The 20,228-nt window shown below is 41.6% G+C and overlaps 1 protein-coding gene across 1 annotated transcript in view; it reads left to right on the top strand.

Moving 5' to 3' along the window:
- The first annotated feature begins 8,015 nt into the window (after positions 1 to 8,015).
- Positions 8,016 to 20,228, top strand: part of ankle1 (ankyrin repeat and LEM domain containing 1) — a 43,359-nt gene continuing 31,146 nt past the window's right edge. Inside the window, exons 1-3 of the mRNA XM_039767066.1 lie at positions 8,016 to 8,369; positions 16,345 to 16,497; positions 19,357 to 19,462. Coding sequence (XP_039623000.1) covers positions 8,278 to 8,369; positions 16,345 to 16,497; positions 19,357 to 19,462 — 351 coding nt within the window. The 5' untranslated portion in view covers positions 8,016 to 8,277. The remainder of the gene's footprint in view (positions 8,370 to 16,344; positions 16,498 to 19,356; positions 19,463 to 20,228) is intronic.

Raw genomic sequence — 20,228 nt, 5'->3', positions numbered from 1 at the left:
TATGTGTACCAAATTTCAGGTCAATAGTTCAAACGGTTTGCGAGCTACAGGTGATTTAAAATCCTGGACAGACAAACGAACAGCCACGGTTGCGTATTATATAGAAAGATAGACCTTGTTTTTTTTCTTCACTATGGCCCTCATCTTTTTTTCTCTGTGGCTCAAACATGCTTCCGTACATTCTGATACTGTTGTGAAGGTGCAAAAAAAATGTGAGACCTTTAGAATGTACTGCGTCATTATGATGGGAAGTATGCGACACTAGTATTGCCTGTGCGAGGAATATATGAAGATAAGCACCACAAATAAATTTGTATGTCAGCATTTAATTTTGACGATTTGCTTCACCACATCGAATCATTCATCAAACATCGACGCGCGCACATCGATCCCCGTAGGATCTGCATAGAGGCTTTCTGTCACATGTAGATAGTAAACAGAGTCTCTGACGTCACATTCCGACTTTTAGCACACTGCGCCCCCCGACTTTTTGCTGGTACTGCAACTCGTGCACACGTCGCGTTAATTTCTGAGGACCTGCTTAGAGGACGCGTGAAATGAAAGCTGGAAATACGTAGCAGCCATGATGCGGGCGCGTACGCGTTCTGAGCGTGAAGTATAAACCGGCCCTTAGAATGTACTGCGTCATTACGATGGGGAGTATGCGACGCTAGTATTGCCTATGCGAGAAATATATGAAGAAAAGCACCACAAATAAATTTGTATGTCAGCATTTAAGTTTGACGATTTGCTTCACCACATCGAATCATTCATCAAACATCGACGCGCGCTCATCAATCCTGTAGGATCTCCAAAGCGGCTCTCTGTCACATGTAGATAGTAAACAGAGTCTCTGATGTCACATTCCGACTTTTAGCACACTGCGCCCCCCCGACTTTTTGCTGGTACTGCAACTCGTGCACATGTCGCGTTAATTTCTGAGGACCTGCTCAGAGGATGCGTGAAATGAACGCTGGAAATACGTAGCAGCCATGATGCGGGCGCGTACGCGTTCTGAGCGTGAAGTATAAACCGGCCCTTAGAATGTACTGCGTCATTACGATGGGGAGTATGCGACGCTAGTATTGCCTATGCGAGAAATAGATGAAGAAAAGCACCACAAATACATTTGTATGTCAGCATTCAAGTTTGACGATTTGCTTCACCACATCGAATCATTCATCAAACATCGACGCGTGCTCATTGATCCTGTAGGATCTCCAAAGCGGCTCTCTGACACATGTCGATAGGAAACAGAGACTCTGATGTTATGTTCCAGCTTGATCACATTGCTCCCTACCGATTTTTTGCTGGAACTGCAGCTCACTTACGCGTCACGTTAATTTCAGAGGATGTTCCCAGAGGACACGTCAAATGAACACTGGGAACACGTGGCGGCCATGATGGGTACGAGTATGCGTTCTGAGTGTGAGGTATAACCTGGCCTCTAATCATCCCATTTTAATACCAAGTCAGTAACACTTAATGGATATTAATCTGTCCAGTTAGGATGCGTAGGCGATTGTGAATCAACATCACCTGCTATGGTGCAAATTAAAGTGACAACAGGTACGCTGGAGAGGCCACCGCAACACAGCCTCCCAAAATTAGAATGGTGGCCACAGACAGTTGCTCTCTCTTTATCCTTCCTGACTGATTCTTCTCTAGTTTTGCATTTTACTAGTGTCCTTGCCACTAATGGTAGCAGGAGGACAGCACCCGCAGCTGATTCAGGTTGCACAGGTAGTCCAGGTCCTCCTCCTGGCACCAGGAGATCTGGGGGACATGCGGGCCAGTCAATGGCATCAACACCTTTATCATCCATGAACGGCCTACACACTCTGGCCACATGAGGCTGGACGTTGTCCTGCGCCAGGAGGAACTCGGGGCCTTCCAGTAAAGGTTTAAGAGAATTTCTTTTGCTGTGTTTCAATGGAAGACATATCTGAGTATCATCTGCGTAGCAATGGAAAGAAAATACTGTGTTTATTTATTTTTTAATGGATCCTAAAGGCAACATCTACAGTGAAAAAAGAATAGATCCTTGAAGGACCCCACAAGTGAGAGAGGGGCTGAGGATGAGGAGAGATTGCCCTGGCTGATGATTATGATGTACAGATCATATTTTAGTTCCCTTTTAAGAGGGCCAATGCTGTGTATTTGCGTTGAAGAACTTATTTGGTTTTTCGTTTATATCGGCTACCTGTTGTCACTTCTCAGGGAACAGGGCGACGGTTAAGGAACATCTCAGTCAAGCTTCAATCTGCTGTGCCCCCTGCGCTGGAAGACGTTAACTGGCCAGCGAGGCTCTGCATCCAATTTTCATATGGTACACATACATACAGTGGTGTGAAAAACTATTTGCCCCCTTCCTGATTTCTTATTCTTTTGCATGTTTGTCACACAAAATGTTTCTGATCATCAAACACATTTAACCATTAGTCAAATATAACACAAGTAAACACAAAATGCAGTTTTTAAATGATGGTTTTTATTATTTAGGGAGAAAAAAAAATCCAAACCTACAAGGCCCTGTGTGAAAAAGTAATTGCCCCCTGAACCTAATAACTGGTTGGGCCAACCTTAGCAGCAATAACTGCAATTAAGCGTTTTTCAGCGCGATAACTTGCAATGAGTCTTTTCAGCTCTGGAGGAATTTTGGCCACTCATCTTTGCAGAATTGTTGTAATTCAGCTTTATTTGAGGTAGACAGTTTTCTAGCATGAACCTTTCTTTTCTGAAATGCTGTGTTCCTTTTACGCCAGATGTAACGGGACATTTGCCTTCCAAAAAGTTCAACTTTTGTCTCATCAGTCCACAAGGTATTTTCCCAAAAGTCTTGGCAATCATTGAGATGTTTCTTATCAAAATTTAGACGAGCTCTAATGTTCTTTTTGCTTAACAGTGGTTTGCGTCTTCTCTGCCATGCAGGCCGTTTTGCCCAGTCTCTTTCTTATGGTGGAGTCGTGAACACTGACCTTAATTGAGGCAAGTGAGGCCTGCAGTTCTTTAGACGTTGTCCTGGGGTCTTTTGTGACCTCTCGGATGAGTCGTCTCTGCGCTCTTGGGGTAATTTTGGTCGGCCGGCCACTCCTGGGAAGGTTCACCACTGTTCCATGTTTTGCCATTTGTGGATAATGGCTCTCACTGTGGTTCGCTGGAGTCCCAAAGCTTTAGAAATGGCTTTATAACCTTTACCAGACTGATAGATCTCAGTTACTTCTGTTCTCATTTGTTCCTGAATTTCTTTGGATCTTGGCATGATGTCTAGCTTTTGAGGTGCTTTTGGTCTACTTCTCTGTGTCAGGCAGCTCCTATTGAAGTGATTTCTTGATTGAAACAGGTGTGGCAGTAATCAGGCCTGGGGGTGGCTACGCAAATTGAACTCAGGTGTGATACACCACAGTTAGGTTATTTTTAACAGGGGGGCAATTACTTTTTCACACAGGGCCATGTAGGTTTGGATTTTTTTTCTCCCTAAATAATAAAACCATCATTTAAAAACTGCATTTTGTGTTTACTTGTGTTATATTTGACTAATGGTTAAATGTGTTTGATGATCAGAAACATTTTGTGTGACAAACATGCAAAAGAATAAGAAATCAGGAAGGGGGCAAATAGTTTTTCACACCACTGTAAAACATAACATTTTGCCAACATAAAAAACTAAATTTGCAGCCGTGTCTGGTTCTCTTATCATAATCGGAGAAATGTACTGCAGTATGGGCATCTAGTGAGAATGACGCTGCTCTTGTTAACCGTGAACAGTAACAATACATTAATGCACAAGTCATCTGTGCAGATGTTTTAAAAACCTAAGACATTCCTCTTACTTTTTATTCTAATGCTATATACGTTTTTTAATGGCAGCTTTTTTTTTGATTCACATAAAGTGTTTGCTGTGGTGGGCTGGCACCCTGCCCGAGGTTTGTTTCCTGCCTTGCGCCCTGTGTTGGCTGGGATTGGCTCCAGCAGACCCCCGTGACCCTGTAGTTAGGATATAGCGGGTTGGATAATGGATGGATGGATGGATGGATAAAGTGTTTGACTCAGTTGATCGAGCTGCCCTGTGGGACGTCCTGAGACTTTGCGGGATCGCCACACAGTTGCTAAATATCATGGCCGGCCTGTACACTGGTTCTGTGAGTGCTGTGTGGAGTTAACCTCTGCGTTCTTCTCTGTTGATTCTGGTGTGTTCTGCTCCTACTCTGTTTAATGCTTGCATGGACTGGGTGTTGGGCAGAGTCGTGGGGTCCAGTGCCTGTGGGGCATCTGTTGGTGAAGAAAGATTCACTGATCTTGACTTTGCGGACGATGCTGTGATCTTCACACAGTCAATGGAGGCTCTGATTGCGGCGCTCGAAAGATTGAGTGTCTGGGCTTGCGAGAGTCCTGATAAAAACCAAAGATCCCCTTCTGGGCACGACCATCAGCAGTGTCTGTCTGTGGAGAGAGGGTCAACCTCAATAAGAGGTTTGCTTACCTCGGCAGTGACATTCATGTCTCTGGTGACTCTTCCTATAAAGTCAGTAGACAGATTGGGAAAGCATGGGGCGTCATGAGGTCATTGGACGGGGGTGTGTGGCGCTCCTGATATCTATGCAAAAGGATGAAGGTCCACAAGGCGTTCCTGATATCTGCAAAAGGATGAAGGTCCAAGTCTTTAGAGTTCTGCTGCTTCTTGTCTTGCTATATGGTTGTGAGACATGGATGCTATCCAGTTACCTGAGATGAAGACTGGACTCCTTCACGTGTGTCTCTTCAGAGAATCCTTTGGTCCCGCTGGTTTGACTTTGTGTTGTTCATGGAGTCTCGAATGAGGCACATGACCTGCATTGTGATGGAGCATCAGTTATAGCACTACGGCCCTGTGGCGCGATTACCCGAGGGTGATCCGACTTGTAAGATCCTCATTCTTGAGGACCCAAGTGGCTGGACCTGTACAAGGGCATGCCCACGTAACACCTGGCTATGGCAGATAGGTCATTTCTGGAGAGTGGGACTGGATTGTGTGTCTGCCTGGGGGGTTGCCAACCGGGATCCCAAGGTGTTTCGTCGTGTGGTGGGTGTGGAAACACACTGTACCAGTGCATGCCCCCCAACCTAGCCTTCTGACAATGATTTGAGGTAGCAGCAAACTGATCTGTGCTTGTGGGATTCTCACAGCAAACAAAGTGACATGGCAGAAAAATGATGAGGACCAGTGACATCTGTTTAGTGTAAAGTGCGGGAGATGGAATGTTAAGAATAGCTAAGATGGGAGAAAGGCATGCAAGCAGAGGTCCACATGTAAGTATTAGGGCTAGCACCTTGATGTTGGTCTTCATCAAAAGGTTTTGACCCGATACGTTATGGAAATTCAAAAAAAATTCAGGTAGCGGTAACCCGTGCAAGCTGACTTGCACTCATGGCTTTATTATGGCAAAGTGACCGGCAGGCAAACAGAGTGACATGATGGAAAGAAGAAGAGGACCAGCGACATTTGTTGAGCGTCACACACATCGCAGAGACGGATGACATGATGAAGAACTCCATGATAGGAAGACGAAGAAGAGCAGTGCCATCTGTTAAGCGTCAGGTTTGAGGTACAGAATGTAAGAACAACAAGGATGCACCAAAGGTCTGTGTGCTTCACTTGTATGTAATGAGAAGCTCCTTGACTGCATTAGAAGATTAGAAAAGACAACAATAAATACGACTGTATACATGTAATGGCGCTGTTAGGCTGCATCAGCCAGGAATGAGTCAATCGTAGTATGAGCTGGCATTCCACCACCTGTAACAACCACAAGCCTGCAATTTCACGAACAGAAATCCTTCTAGCGTGGCAAGGATGAGCTGCCCTTTTATGGATATTGAGCAAAATAAAAAGAAAAAATATAAAGAGAAACAGAATCCATCATGGCACTTCAGTAACAATAAAAATCAGCCTGTACAATGACAGCAATAGTGTGCATTATATTAATGCCATAAAAATACAGTTAGGTCCATAAATATTTGGGCAGACAACTTTTTTCTCAATTTGGTTCTGTGCATTACCACAATGAATTTTAAATGAAACAACTCCGATGCAGTTGAAGTGCAGACTTTCAGCTTTAATTCAGTGGGTTGAACAAAACGATGGCATAAAAATGTGAGGCAACTAAAGTATTTTTTGAACACAATCCCTTCATTTCAGGGGCTCAAAAGTAATTGGACAATTGAATCAAAGGCTATTTCATGGCAGGTGTGTTCAAGTCCGTCGTTATGTCTTATCAGTTCAGCAGATAAAAGGCCTGGAGTTGATCTGAGGTGTGGTGCTTGCATGTGGAAGATGTTGCTGTGTGCGGTCAAAGGAGCTCTCCATGCAGGTGAAAGACGCCATCCTTAAGCTGCGAAAACAGAAAAAACCCATCTGAGAAATTGCTACAATATTACGAGTGGCAAAATCTACAGTTTGAGAAAGAAAGCAAGCACTGGTGAACTCAGCAACGCAAAAAGATCTGGACGTCCACGGAAGACAACAGTGGTGGATGATCGCAGAATCATTTCCATGGTGAAGAGAAACCCCATCACAACAGCCCACCAAGTGAACAACACTCTCCAGGGCTTGGTCAGCGTGTCGATATCCAAGTCTACCATAAAGAAGACTGCATGAAAGTAAATACAGAGGGTGCACTGCAAGGTGCAAGCCACTCATAAGCCTCAAGAATAGAAAGGCTAGATTGGACTTTGCTAAAGAACATCTAAAAAGCCAGCACAGTTCTGGAAAAACATTCTTTGGAGAGATGAAACCAAGATCAACCTCTACCAGAATGATGGCAAGAAAAAAGTATGGAGAAGGCTCATTATCCAAAGCATAGCACATCATCTGTAAAACACGGTGGAGTCAGGCAGTGTGATGGCTTGGGCGTGCATGGCTGCCAGTGGCACTGGGACACTAGTGTTTATTGATGATGTGACACAGGACAGAATTCTGAGGTGTTCAGAGACATACTGTCTGCTCAAATCCAGCTAAATGCAGTCTGATTGATTGGGCGGGCGTTTCATGATACAGATGGACAATGACCCAAAACATACAGCCAAAGCAACCCAGGAGTTTATTAAAGCAAAGAAGTGGAAACTTCTTGAATGGCCAAGTCAGTCACCTGATCTTAACCCAACTGAGCAGGCATTTCACTTGTTGAAGACTAAACTTCGGACAGAAAGGCCCACAAACAAACAGCAACTGAAAGTAAAGGCCTGGCAGAGCATTAAAAAGGAGGAAACCCAGCATCTGGTGATGTCCAGGAGTTCAAAACTTCAGGCTGGCATTGCCAGCAAAGGGTTTTCAACCAAGTATTAGAAATGAACATTTTATTTCCAGTTATTTTATTTGTCCAATTACTTTTGAGCCCCTGAAATAAAGGGATTGTGTTAAAAATGCTTTAGTTGCCTCACATTTTTATGCAATCGTTTTGTTCAACCCACTGAATTAAAGCTGAAAGTCTACACTTCAATTGCATCCGAGTTGTTTCATTTAAAATTCATTGTGGTAATGTACAGAACCAAAATGAGAAAAAAGTTGTCTCTGTCCAAATATTTATGGACCTATCTGTATTTAAACAATAGGGCATCATGTAGCTCAGAACTACTGTACATGGAAAAAAATTAAACAGCAGGGAACCGAATAAAACTGCTGTGGTTTTAAATGCTAACATAAGTTATGCAGAACACCGACTTCTTTTAAAAAGCCGAGAAATTCCTCTTATTATTCTAACTCTATATACGTTTTTTTAATGGCAAATAAGACTACCCAGTTAACTGGGGAAAAAATTCAGTACTGTATGTTGATTTTGTTCGCCTCTTCTGTAATTTATCGAGTTTATGGATTAACTACTACGTTTCCATAATCTGACAGAGAACAACTAAATGATACGGAGATTTGAGCGCCAGAATAATAAACACAGGGCTCAAAGTATTGCCCAATCACATCCTCGCATTTCTTTTATTGACAGGCTCGTCGGCCTATGAGGACTTGCTGTTGCTTCCCAGGGCAGTCCAATAGACGCCGTGCGTGCTCTGAGATCAGCTCCTCCCTTCTGTTTGAGTTGACCGGCGCAATGGCGGAGGGAAATTTAATATGAGATCGTTTTCCCTTCACAAGGACAAAAATATATAGAGATCTTTTTTATACATACATTATGCACTGACGGGTCAGCGATGAAATGCTTTAAAGGTGAAAGAAATACCCGAACACTCAGGAGGTGCACATATCAGCAACACATGGACGACGAGATGTGAAAACTTAAAATATTAATGATAAAAAAAAAAAACGAAGCGGCCATGAACCTTAACCCCAAGCACTTAGCCCTGCGGCTTTGCAAAACAGTGGACGCCGGGGAGCCCAGGTATGTTCTGGCCAAGGTTAATTTCTTGTCATTTGTTAGAATTGCATTTTTTTTCCTCTTTATAAGACAATAAGAGAGCATTTTAATTCTTCCCTGCTTGTTTTACGCTACCGGTAAACGTGTCCTCTGTGGTTTAGTTGCCGAAAGTGGAAGTCGTGAGATGTCCTCTCCTGTTGAAAAGTACCTGTGCTGATTTTCAGACCGAATGTCTTTCTAATGCTGGCTTTACAAAAGCGTTTTGTTTCTGGGCAGACATGTCCCGGGCTTGTACTCAATCTCGTGCGAAATGCACTAAAAAGGAACTGGTCGGGCGCCCCCTAAGTGTCCGGCTGCAGTCAGTACAGTTTTAGGCTTCGGACAGATCCGAGCACTTAACATACTATGAGGTCCATAAATTGACGCCCCTTTCTGAAGCCGTGTCCCTGATTCGCTGGTGAACTGACGCCCCTCATGACGATTTCAATCTCCTTTAGTTCCTACACTCAAACGTGTATTCAGCGTTTACTAAACTTCAGAACTATCGAGGTATCTCAGTTCTGAATCAGAAGCAGTTGTTTTGGTGTCATATATTAAAAACAAAAAATCGTAACATTGTGTATTTTATACTTCACGTTTTATATCTGCGTTTGCCATGTCTTCATCACGAGACTGCACTTTTTAATACATTAGTTATATGCTGCAATCAACGGAGTAGTGGAATCTGTGGCTAAGGATCTACACTGGTAATCTGAAGGTTGACCCCATATAAAAATGGGCATGCTAAGGAAGAAGACGACGAAGAATGAATTATATGCTGCAGTCAGCTACAGTTAACAGTACATATTATTATAGACTCGAATAAATCATATACTGTAATCTGTGTAAACAGTCAAAATATGCAATCCTACGTGCTGGACGTTTAGGAGCTCTTTAGAGTGCTGTCTTTGTGGTCCTCCCTGTGTTATAGCATTATGTATTATGGGCTGTATTATTACTGGTGTACAACATTGTATTATTTATATTAACGTTGTATTAATTGTGGTGGAGTTTATGCTCCAGAGGAATGACGCACGAGGTATAAAGTGGTCGTTTGAATCACCCAGCTAAGACCTTTTCTATTAGCCGAGCGGCTGTGCTTACCCATTGCGGATGGCTCGCGACCTCGCAGCAAGTACGAAGAGACGTTTATTACATAAGCACGACAGTTTATCCTGGTGAAGCTTTTTTTTTTATAATAGATATTTTTTGGACATACGTTCAGTTTGCCACCATTACTACAATAGCACAAGAGTGTACCGCAAACACGGGATGGGGGCGTGGAAAGTGGGTGGAGTTAACAGAGACGCAACTGACAGGGGCGTCATATTAAGGGCACCAGAATGTCTCAGGCCCATAGACAGAATTACTAGACACCGCATGACCAGCTGTATCATACGTCAACGTCACCGCCATATTGCGAGTGGCACTGCCGTGGCGCGAAGTAATGAATAATGCACAGCTTGGGATTGGACAAACCGCTGTTCGCTCCAAACCAGATCCTGGGGGATTACATTTCATAGGTAAGGCTGAACAATTGTTTTGGTTATATTTGGCCATTACAAAATCCCATTTTATGTGAATTTCCCCTTGGGATAAATAAAGTATCTATCTGTTATATAGTGCCTTTCACATCTATCTATCTATCTATCTATCTATCTATCTATCTATCTATCTATCTATCTATCTATCTATTATATAGTGCCTTTCACATCTATTTATCTATAATCTTAGCACTCAAGGTCACCTTACAATAAAATGAAACAACATTAGTAAAATTAAAACAAGAGAATGATAAATCAAAAAGCAATAATTAGCAAACAAACATTGATAACTGGCAGTAACAGTGCAGAACTCACAATTGGTATGTCAGTTTGAAAAGATAAGTTTTGAGGGCAGTCTTAAAATGTGTTATTGAATCGAGCTGACGTATATGAGAGGGAAGAGAATTCCCGAGTTGAGGAGCACAATGAGAGACGTTCGAGCTCCCATAGCACTGAGTCTGACGTGCGGTACAGAAAGCCGAGCTGCAGATGAGGATCTGAGTGAGCGAGAGGAGTGTCAGTCTGGAGGAGATCAGTGAGGTTGTGGAGAGCTTTAAATGTTCAGACCGGTATTTAGTATTGTATTCTGTAGTGAACAGGGAGCCAGTGAAGTTGAGAGAGAATCGGTGTGATGTGTTCAGTGTATTTAGAACAGCAGGTTATTATCCTGGCAGCAGAATTTTGAAGAAGTTGTAAGCGATGGATACGTTTTTGTGGGATGACCGATAGAATAGCATTACAGTGATCTATACGTGAGGTAACTCGGGCATTAACTGATACTTTAGTAATGTGTTGCGTAAGAACAGGACGAAGTCTAGAAATGTTTCGGAGATGGAAGAAGGCAGTCCGAGAAATGTTACTTATATGGGAGGAATTATTTAATAATAATAATTATTTAATAATTCCCATTATTAGTGTATAAATGGATTTAAATAATTGCATGTAAACAAATTGCCAAAATCTGTTTTATGTAAATGATACTGTTTAAAACGTTATTGTTTTTTCATCAGAAAACCGGTTTCCACGTCTACGTGTATTAGTTTAAATGGCACTTTTGCCAATCGCAATAAGGCTGACGTATCGTGTCAACTGGGCAACACAGTGAATGCGGCGTCTACCTATATATGTCTGTGCTCAGGCCGACCGAGAGATAGCCGAATATCGGCTAACATTCCCTACTTACGGAAGCGTATTAGGGCCACGGTGAAGAAAAAAAAAACAAACTATATCTCGACATTTCCACTTTAATCTCGATGCTAATGACTAGAATAAAGTCGACATGTTGACTTTATTCTCGCCGTTTATGTCGAGATTAAAGTCGACATTTCCAATTTATTTTTATAGTTTATTTTGTCATTAAAGTAGAATGTCGTAAACTAAACTTCCTAAAATGAATGTTTAATTTACTAGATTTTCTCAAGCCCTGTCATAAGTTAATGTAGCACATGAAATGCTTTGTGATACGTTTTCGCCGACCCAGTTGTTAATCGCTACGCGCTTCTTAAACTGAGTTCATCTTGCACTGAGGAGGTGCTGGCAGTGATCGCCGCACAGAATCCATTCACTTTATTGCAACATTTAGAATGCTAAGGTAAATACTTGGTATCATTTTCGTGATAAAATGCATTAAAGCAGGTATTAAACATGCACGGTTGTGCGGTGGTAGTGCTGCTCCCTCGCAGTAAAGTCTGCGTTCAGTGTAGAGAACTTTGTGACGAGGCTCCAAAAAACTGGTTGTATGAATGGGGATCGCGCTGGCTTAACTGAAATATGGTGTAAATGTTGGGTAAATGATCTGGTGGTCGGATACACGAACACAGAATTAAATGGATGTTCTTCTGAGCGGGCTTTCTTTATTGCATGCATGCTGTCTCAATCTGACGTACCAAAACCCCAGTTCATATCCTTCCATTTTCTTTCTCCACAAAACCAATCGCCACACGATAAACATCTGTGACATTAAAACTAGTTATAAACTCAGACCACGGAGTGCTCAGAACTTAAAAAAAAATTTTCGTTATACTCTACATGTGTAATTATGCCATCCATTCAGGGTTGCGCCCATCCCAGCAAGCATCGTGTGCGAAGCAGGAGCAAATCCTGAATGGGGCACCAGCACATCGCAGGGTGAATACGAGCAACACATACACACTAGGGGGCAATTTAGCATAACAAGACCCCACATGGGTTTGAAAGAAAACTGAAGCACGCCGAGTAAACCCACCAGAAAAACATGCAGACTCAAGGCAGAGAACACCTGGGACCCCCTGAGGCAGAAGTGCAACTTCCACGCCACTGTGCCTCCACATGTGTAATACACGCTTTAATGCATTTCATCAAGAAAATTATTTCAAGTATTTTACTTGGCATTTTAAATGTTCCGGGAGCAGGAATATCATGAAATTAATGTATTCTGTGATTGCTGCAAGAGGAAATCAGTTTAAGAAGCACGTACCGATTAACATGGGTCGGGGAACACTTAACACAAAGCATTTAATGTGCTATATAATTTATGGTGGGGTTTGAGAAAATCTAATAAGTTAAATATTAACTTTAAGGTGAAGTTTAGTTTACGAGGTTCTACTTTAATGACAAACTACAAGAATAAAGTCGACGTGTCAACTTTAATCTCGACATAAACAGCGAGAATAAAGTAGAAATGTCGAGATTGAAGTCAACACGTCGACTTTATTCTCCACATCTAGTTTTTTTTTTTTTCTTCACTGTGTCCGTATTTTTTTTTTTTTTCTTCACCGTGGCCCTAATACTCTGCCGTACCTTGTTTCAAATTGTTTTCAAAGTTATTTTCTAATTCACAAGAGCAACCCTGGATCAAATTATGGGATTTTGAGAATATGAAGTCATGTTGGGACTGAAAAGGCCATACTAAGGATCATCAATTCGCATTCATTTGCCATTTCTGAAATAAAATCAATTAGGAAATAGAGGGTTCTGTTCATTCAAGCAGTTTAATTCAATTACAGGCCTGACATAAGCGTGTTGTATAGGTTGCTTTATTTAGTCCTGTTTACACAAGAAAACATGAAATTTGCCTTTCTCAGTTGCATCTAATAAGACAGAAAGAAACAAAACAACAATTAGAGACAAGACAGGTTAAGGTAAGGCAGTTTGATAATGCATATTTACACAAGAATTGTTGCAGGATAGACTCGTATCAAACCTTAATCATTATCTCTGATATTCCTTATTAAAAAGTCATATGGCACTAGGAAGAAAGGAATTACTGGAGTGATTTGTGTGGGTTTTCAAAGACACTGTCCTTCCTGGTTTCCTGAAGTTCAGTTCTACATGTAATGGATGTCTTTCATTAGTTGAGATGATTTCTAGTTTCTTTAGCATTGTCCTCTGACACACACTTGCCAGATCATCTACAACAGTCCCAATAACTTTAGCTGCATGCATCCTGTTTCTCGGCATCCTTATCTGCGCTGACATCTCCTGGACAGACAACATCACAGCAGTCATCAAGAAGGCTCAGCAGCAGTTACACCTCCTGAGGGTCCTCAGAAAGCACAACCTGGACTCCAACCTGTTACTGACCTTCTAGCGCTCGTCCATCAAGAGCCTGCTGGCGTACTGCATCACAGTATGGTATGGTAGCTGCACCATGGCAGACAAGGAGAGGCTTCAGAGAGTAGTAAAGGCAGCACAGAAGATCATCAGCTGCCCTCTCCCCTCCCTGATGGACATTTACACCTCAGCAGAGCAAAAAAAAAACATCAAGGACAGCTCCCACCCTGGCTCTGACCTGTTTGACCTGAGGGAGGTGCTACAGGTGCATCACCACAAGGACAAACAGGCTCAAGAACATTTTTTTCCCAAAAGCCGTAACCATTCTAAACTCACACATGCACTGATTACACAGTCTAACTGCCCAACCCCTGGACTTCCTTCTGTCCATTAACTGTGAAGTATCCAATATCTAAATGGTACTGATAATAACTGTGCAATATCATTACTCTCAAAGTCCAACATCCACTACTCGCTGCACAGGATCATCACACCCAATGCAAATCTTGGTATCTTTAACTCTGCCACCTCCAGCTCTGTCTCCTGCTTTCTGGTCAGTGCCACCGTCTCCAGCCCATGTAACATAGCTGGTCTCACTACCGTCCTGTAGACCTTCCCATTCACTCTTGTCTATTATGGTAAACTTAATTGTGGTTAAAGATGTGTCTCAAAAACCACAATATTTAAAGCATTTATCATTGCATGATAGGCTTCCTCTTTAGTTAAGCAGATTGCAGAAGTTTTATTTATTTTTACCTCTGGAGTACCAGGGTGTTGTACTGTGTTAGCCATATATTTGATGTGTGTGTATATATATATATATATATATATATATATATATATATATATATATATATATATATATATTATGTATATATATATATGTGTAGAGACACGTGTCTTCTGGTGAAGTGCGCATGCGCGGGGCCACACAGCACGTGTTCAGTCTCTTCCTGTGCAGAGAGATACACACACGAGGCACGCACGCACACAGGCACGCCCGCGTCACACACACGCACATACACAGGTGTGCCCGCGTCACACACACGCACACGCGAGACAAACAGGCACGCGCGACAGACAGACACACACACACAGACACAGAGGCGTGCGCTTAAGAGACACACACGCGAGAGACACACACACAGGCGCACGCATGCATTGTTGCAATGTTACTTTTCTTGGTTGTTTATTAAATTACAGATTTTTTAAATGTTCATTTTTTTCCCTGTGCTTAAAACTCATTAAAAAGAGTTTTTAGCGGGGGTCATAAGGCTATAGCGCAAACTCTTGCAGTGTTAGTTTTCTCTGTTGTTCAAGGTTTTCTTAGTGTTATTCAATGTTTTTACATTTAGTTTAGTATTACGCTGTGCTTTCTATGGTATAGTTAACTATATTTGTACTTACTTAAAAAAATATATATTTACATACAGTTCATACGGTCTGGAACGGATTATGGTCGTGAACCGAGGTTCCACTGTATTACTTTTAGACAAAATTACAGGCATTTCATGGAAATACAAACCAGTATCACTGAGAGAGAAAATTAAAGGCACACAATACAGTGACGCATATTACAGCCACATACAAAGTCCTTGCCATTTAATATAGACTGTTCATACAAATGTTTATGCACTACTGTTCTAGCGCCCGTTATTTTAAATTTTAACGGGCTTAATGTCTAGTATATGTGTATATATATATATATATATATATATATATATATATATATATATATAGTGTGTGTGTATATGTATGTATGTATGTGTGTGTATATTTTTACCTAGACACCAGGTAAAAGTCCAATAATAATTTTTATTTGGACACAACAGTGCACAAAGCACCCTCCACTCCACAATGCTCATAAATAAAGACCAATCAATAAACAATTATCTCCCAGACGCGTTGCCACCCTTCCTTCTGGTTCAGTTCGTCTGTCTGGGATCTCTCACAGTCCTTTATAGTCCATGAACCGGAAGTGCTTCTGAAGCCTCAGTCCATGTGACTTCCTAGCACTTCCGGGTCAGATCAAAACTCCTCTTCTTCATCCTGGAAGTATGTCATTTCCCCTGTGGCTGTGACTAAGACGTACTTCCAGGTTATAGGACAAATAACAGTCCCTGGGCCTCCCTGCAGCGTCCTCTGGTGGCCCCCAGGGTATCCAGCAGGGTTGTGATGGAAAACTCCAATGTCCATGATTCCCTGCTGGCATTCGGGGCACCTCCATGCTGCAGGGAGGGCTCCATCTGCTGGCCTCGGGGTATTGGCCGGGATGACTGGCCGGCCATAGTCCACAATAGATAAATAGATAGATAGATACTTTATTAATCCCCAGAGGGAAATTCAAATACTCCAGCAGCAGCAGCATACTGATGATTAAAAAAACAATAGTAAATTAAAGAGCAATAAAAAAAGCAGTACAAGTTAAGAAAATGCAAGGTGGAGAGTGCAAGGCAGGTATAACAGTCTATAATCTTGTATAATGGTAACATTTACCCCATGGATGGAATTAAAGAGTCACAATTTTTTTTTTGCTATTTTGCAAAACATTCTCAACCTTTTCCCGTTCGGTAGTATTGTGATTCATGTCTCAGTGTGACCCACAGGTTAAGAAACATATTTTAAGAAGCTAAGGAAATGTTTGCATTCAGACAGAGTTGAGTTGAATTGAAGACACAATGCATCTGTCTTTCTTTCTTAATCTAATTCCACCTGTGCAAGTCCAGTTCTCATTTCACTTTCATAGGAACCAAACCGAATGTAGAAGTGGTCCCAGAAATCCACACACTTGTAACAAGTTAATTGATTTGAATTAAAATGCTGCTTCCTGGTGTTATTCCCAGTGGTATTTTTATTCCTAGTGGTGTTTTTGTCGTGTTTTTCAGGGAGGTGGAGAGGCTCCTGTCCCAAGGTGCAGATCCCAGTCTAGTGCTGAAGAGAGGTGTTGCTGCTATGCACTTGGCAGCTGGCAAGGAAACAGAAAAGAGAATCCGCTGCTTGAAACTGCTGCTGCAGCACGGGGGAGATCCAAATATAAGGTGAGAAAGCCAGCACAGCTTCTTCTGAACATAATGATGCTAAGTGTGAATCGCTTACAAAGGAAGATAACCGACCAGAAATGAAAATGTATCCATTTTCTGAAATTGTTTAATCATTTTATTGAGTTGCTAATTGATCTAATAAAGTCCAAATTGTGTTAAAATACTGAGCTTATAATGCCTATAAAAAGTATTCACTCCCCTTTGGAAGTTTTTGCAATTTATTGTTAGGCAACGTTGAATCACAGCGGATATAATTTGGCTTTTTGCCACCGATCAACAGAAAAACAACTCTTGAATGTCAAAGTAAAAACTCATCTCCAAAAAATTGGTCTAAATTACAGCACAAGCAGGAGTATTGATTGCATAAATATTCACCTCCTTTAATGTGACACCCTTGAATCATCCCAGGAGCAACCAATTTGGTTTGGAAGTCGCATCATTTTTTCAATGGCGATAAACCTGTCTGGGGTTTCAGCCGATTGTAGTATAATTGCACCTGTAGCCTGGGAGGACCAGCTTGTGGCAAGTCAGTATCATGGGCTAACCTACACAAAGAAGACAAAAAGAACAAAAAGGTGATTGAATAGCACAAATCAGGAGATGGAAACAAGCAAAGATCCAAGTCACTGAATATCCCTTAGAGTTAGGACTGGGCGATATGGATTGATATTGCGATTATTTTGAGCCAATATGCGATATCTCTTGATATGTTCTCGAAAACACCTTGAAGATTAGCACCAAGCAAATTAATATTTTTCTGTAATACAGAAAAAACTCTGTATTTAATTTCTAATACAAAACTGTTTTAATAATCACTTACAATGCAATCCATAATTTGATACTATCTGTATGTATGGTGTTCGCGTCAATACTCCGTATGTATGGTGTTCGCATCAATATCTCGACTCAACACAAGTTAGAACCATGCAATGAGACTCTGCCTCCATAGTTAGAACATCACGTGTCAAACACGGATGCAGTATTGCATGATTGGCTAAGAATGTTCGAATGCTTCAGTGACGCGGCTGGACGGCCGAGTATAGTAAGTCGGTGTTGGTTCGAGCAGATAACAGTAAGTTCGGTTGATTTTTGGAACGTTGGTTTGGTGGGGCGTACTTTCCAGGACTAACATCGTCGGCTGACTCAATCCCTTCGACAGCTCCGGAACCGTAAGTAATTTAGAACGTATCGCCATTTGCTTGGTACGTCGAAATCTATCTTTGGGCAGTTCGGTTTTGGCATCCATCCTTCTGACATCTATTGGCAAACTGAGTAATGATGGCTGGCTATTAACAATGGTCATTGTTCAAATTTTAGCTGATCTCAGATCTAAAATGACCACGCCAACATAATTATTACTCAGACTCTGATTAGAGACATAAAATACGTTTTGTTTTGAAAATTTGTTTGCCGGAAAAAATCAAATGAGGTGCGCTGAAGAGCTGAGTTCACGTCTCGCAGCCCCGTTTAAACAGGAAGCTCTTCATTACATCGGCCGAAAAGGTCTATTTTAAGCACAAATCAGTGCCATGATAACAAAATCATTTCAAGGACTTCAAAAAACAAATAATTCTTTGCAGAGAAAGTATGGATTTCACAAACGTAGAATTTGTAGCCCGATTCGATTGGGCTCCCAGTCGCTAGTACAATTTATTTTTGTATAGCCCAAAATCACACAAGAAGTGCTACAATGGGCTTTATCAGGCCCTGCCTCTTGACAGCCCCCCAGCCTTGACTCTCTAAGAACACTTACCTCCATCCATCCATCCATCCATTATCCAACCCGCTATATATCCTAACTACAGGGTCACGGGGTTCTGCTGGAGCCAATCCCAGCCAACATAGGGCTGGCTCTTGGTTTTTATCAGGACACTCGCAAACCCAGACACTCAGACTCCTCACTCAGTCTCTCAAGAGCCCCGATCAGAGGGCATCACCAGAAACCGAACTGACCCACTGACATTCGTTCTCCCACTCAGACTTATACCTCGACTGCCTCTTTTACTGAGGGACTTGGATTAGCAGACATCACCACAGTAATGTTTATGCTGTGTGCATTGTCCTATTCTGGATATCCCATTATATTGAGTGATGTCACTTCTTTTCTTTTTAAAAATCCGCGTGTGAAAGCTGCATAATGGCACTGACGATGCAGATGCCCAATCTTACTTGTCCATCTGTCATGTTTGAATGCCACGAAAATCAAACTCATTCATTCATTTGTATAACTGGCTTGATTTGAATTGTTATGTTATTTTTTCTGCACCAGTGTATATGAAATGATATGTATGAAAATATGGGACAACTCGTGTCCCTTATCAATTCAGTACAGAACACAGTATCTTATGTTCCAATGCGGGACAACCAAGGATGGGTGGCAACCATACTGGTGCGTGTAGAAGAAACCACACAGGAATTGATGAAGCGCCGGTGACCCACTTCTGCTGATAATAGGCCTGGAATCTTTTGGCACTGATTCATTAACAACGTGTGAAGAGCGCTCAGATTAACTGAATTAAATTAACACTTTTAGGGGTTGCACTAAAAAATGTAACTGCAGAAATGTTCAACTTGTTAATGGTAAATAATCAGCAGATTTATTAAAAAAGAAACAACAGAAAAGAATTAACCAGCTGCTTCTAAGTCTGATTATACAGTTCAGAGGATTATTGAATTAAAAGACTTTCCTCCTGCTGAGTGAATCTTAAGGGCTCCAGATCTCCCATTCACTTGCCTGGGATAAGGCGATGGATAACCTTGGTGTCAATGGCCTGGCTATAGACACCAAAGATAATGTGAATTTCTTGGTTTCCCTTTTTCTCTGGCATTTACAAAATGTTTTCTTGTTTGTTTCAGGTCTGCAGAGCAGTTAACACCTTTGCATGTTGCCGCCCTGTGGGGTTGCTACCAGAACCTGAAACTGCTCTTGCAGAATGGAGCTGACCCGACTTTGTTAGACCAGGTGAATCTTGAACCATTACCATTTTGATTTTTCTTTATTAGTGGAGTCTGTTCAAGTTAGAATTAATGTATTATTAATTCAGCTTTGCTTATTTTATAGGTTAGCTGTTTTTCCCAACTTCTTGTAAATGTCCCAAATCTGTCCTTTGTCTTATTGTCTCAATTGGTTTGTGACATGTGCTTTTAAAATATAACGTAATATAAAATTAATCTGATATATTGCTGTGGGGTCCAGGAGCCCATCCTGCCATCCCAAACAAACACTGGAACAGTACTAGCCTACTCAAACACACGTTCACTTGTATTCGCACGAGGCCAGTTTGGAGTCTCCAATTAATCTGATGTCCAACTATAATCTGATTTGTGTGTATTTACAGTTTCTTTAAGTGTTTGCCATCCTCTAAAGTAATGTGGAATTTGTCTAAGTATTAAAAGGTACCTCTTTTCCTACATGGGAATTGGAATATTGGGTGGCAAGTTTTTGTCAGAGACCTGCCCCTAGTGCCCAGTGTAGCCATTATCTAGTATAATTAACTGATAAGTGGTAGTTTAGAACAGTCTCATTATAACTGACTGGGAATTGACAGCCAGGAGAGAACTGATATTCTTGAGTTTGGACAGATAATTTGTCTTGATCTTCCTGCATATTGTCTGTAGGAACTGTGACCCAACATGGAGGGCCATAGAAGGAGCAACAATTATCTCACTAGATTTCCAAGCATTAGATGTTACATAGCTGACAAGAACACCCATTTGTTGACTTTTCT

The sequence above is a fragment of the Polypterus senegalus genome, chromosome 10 (genome assembly GCF_016835505.1).
Source record: "Polypterus senegalus isolate Bchr_013 chromosome 10, ASM1683550v1, whole genome shotgun sequence".
In the NCBI taxonomy this organism is placed as follows: Eukaryota; Metazoa; Chordata; class Cladistia; order Polypteriformes; family Polypteridae; genus Polypterus; species Polypterus senegalus.
Note: the sequence above shows the minus strand (reverse complement) of the source record. Positions and strands in the feature narration are given on the sequence as shown.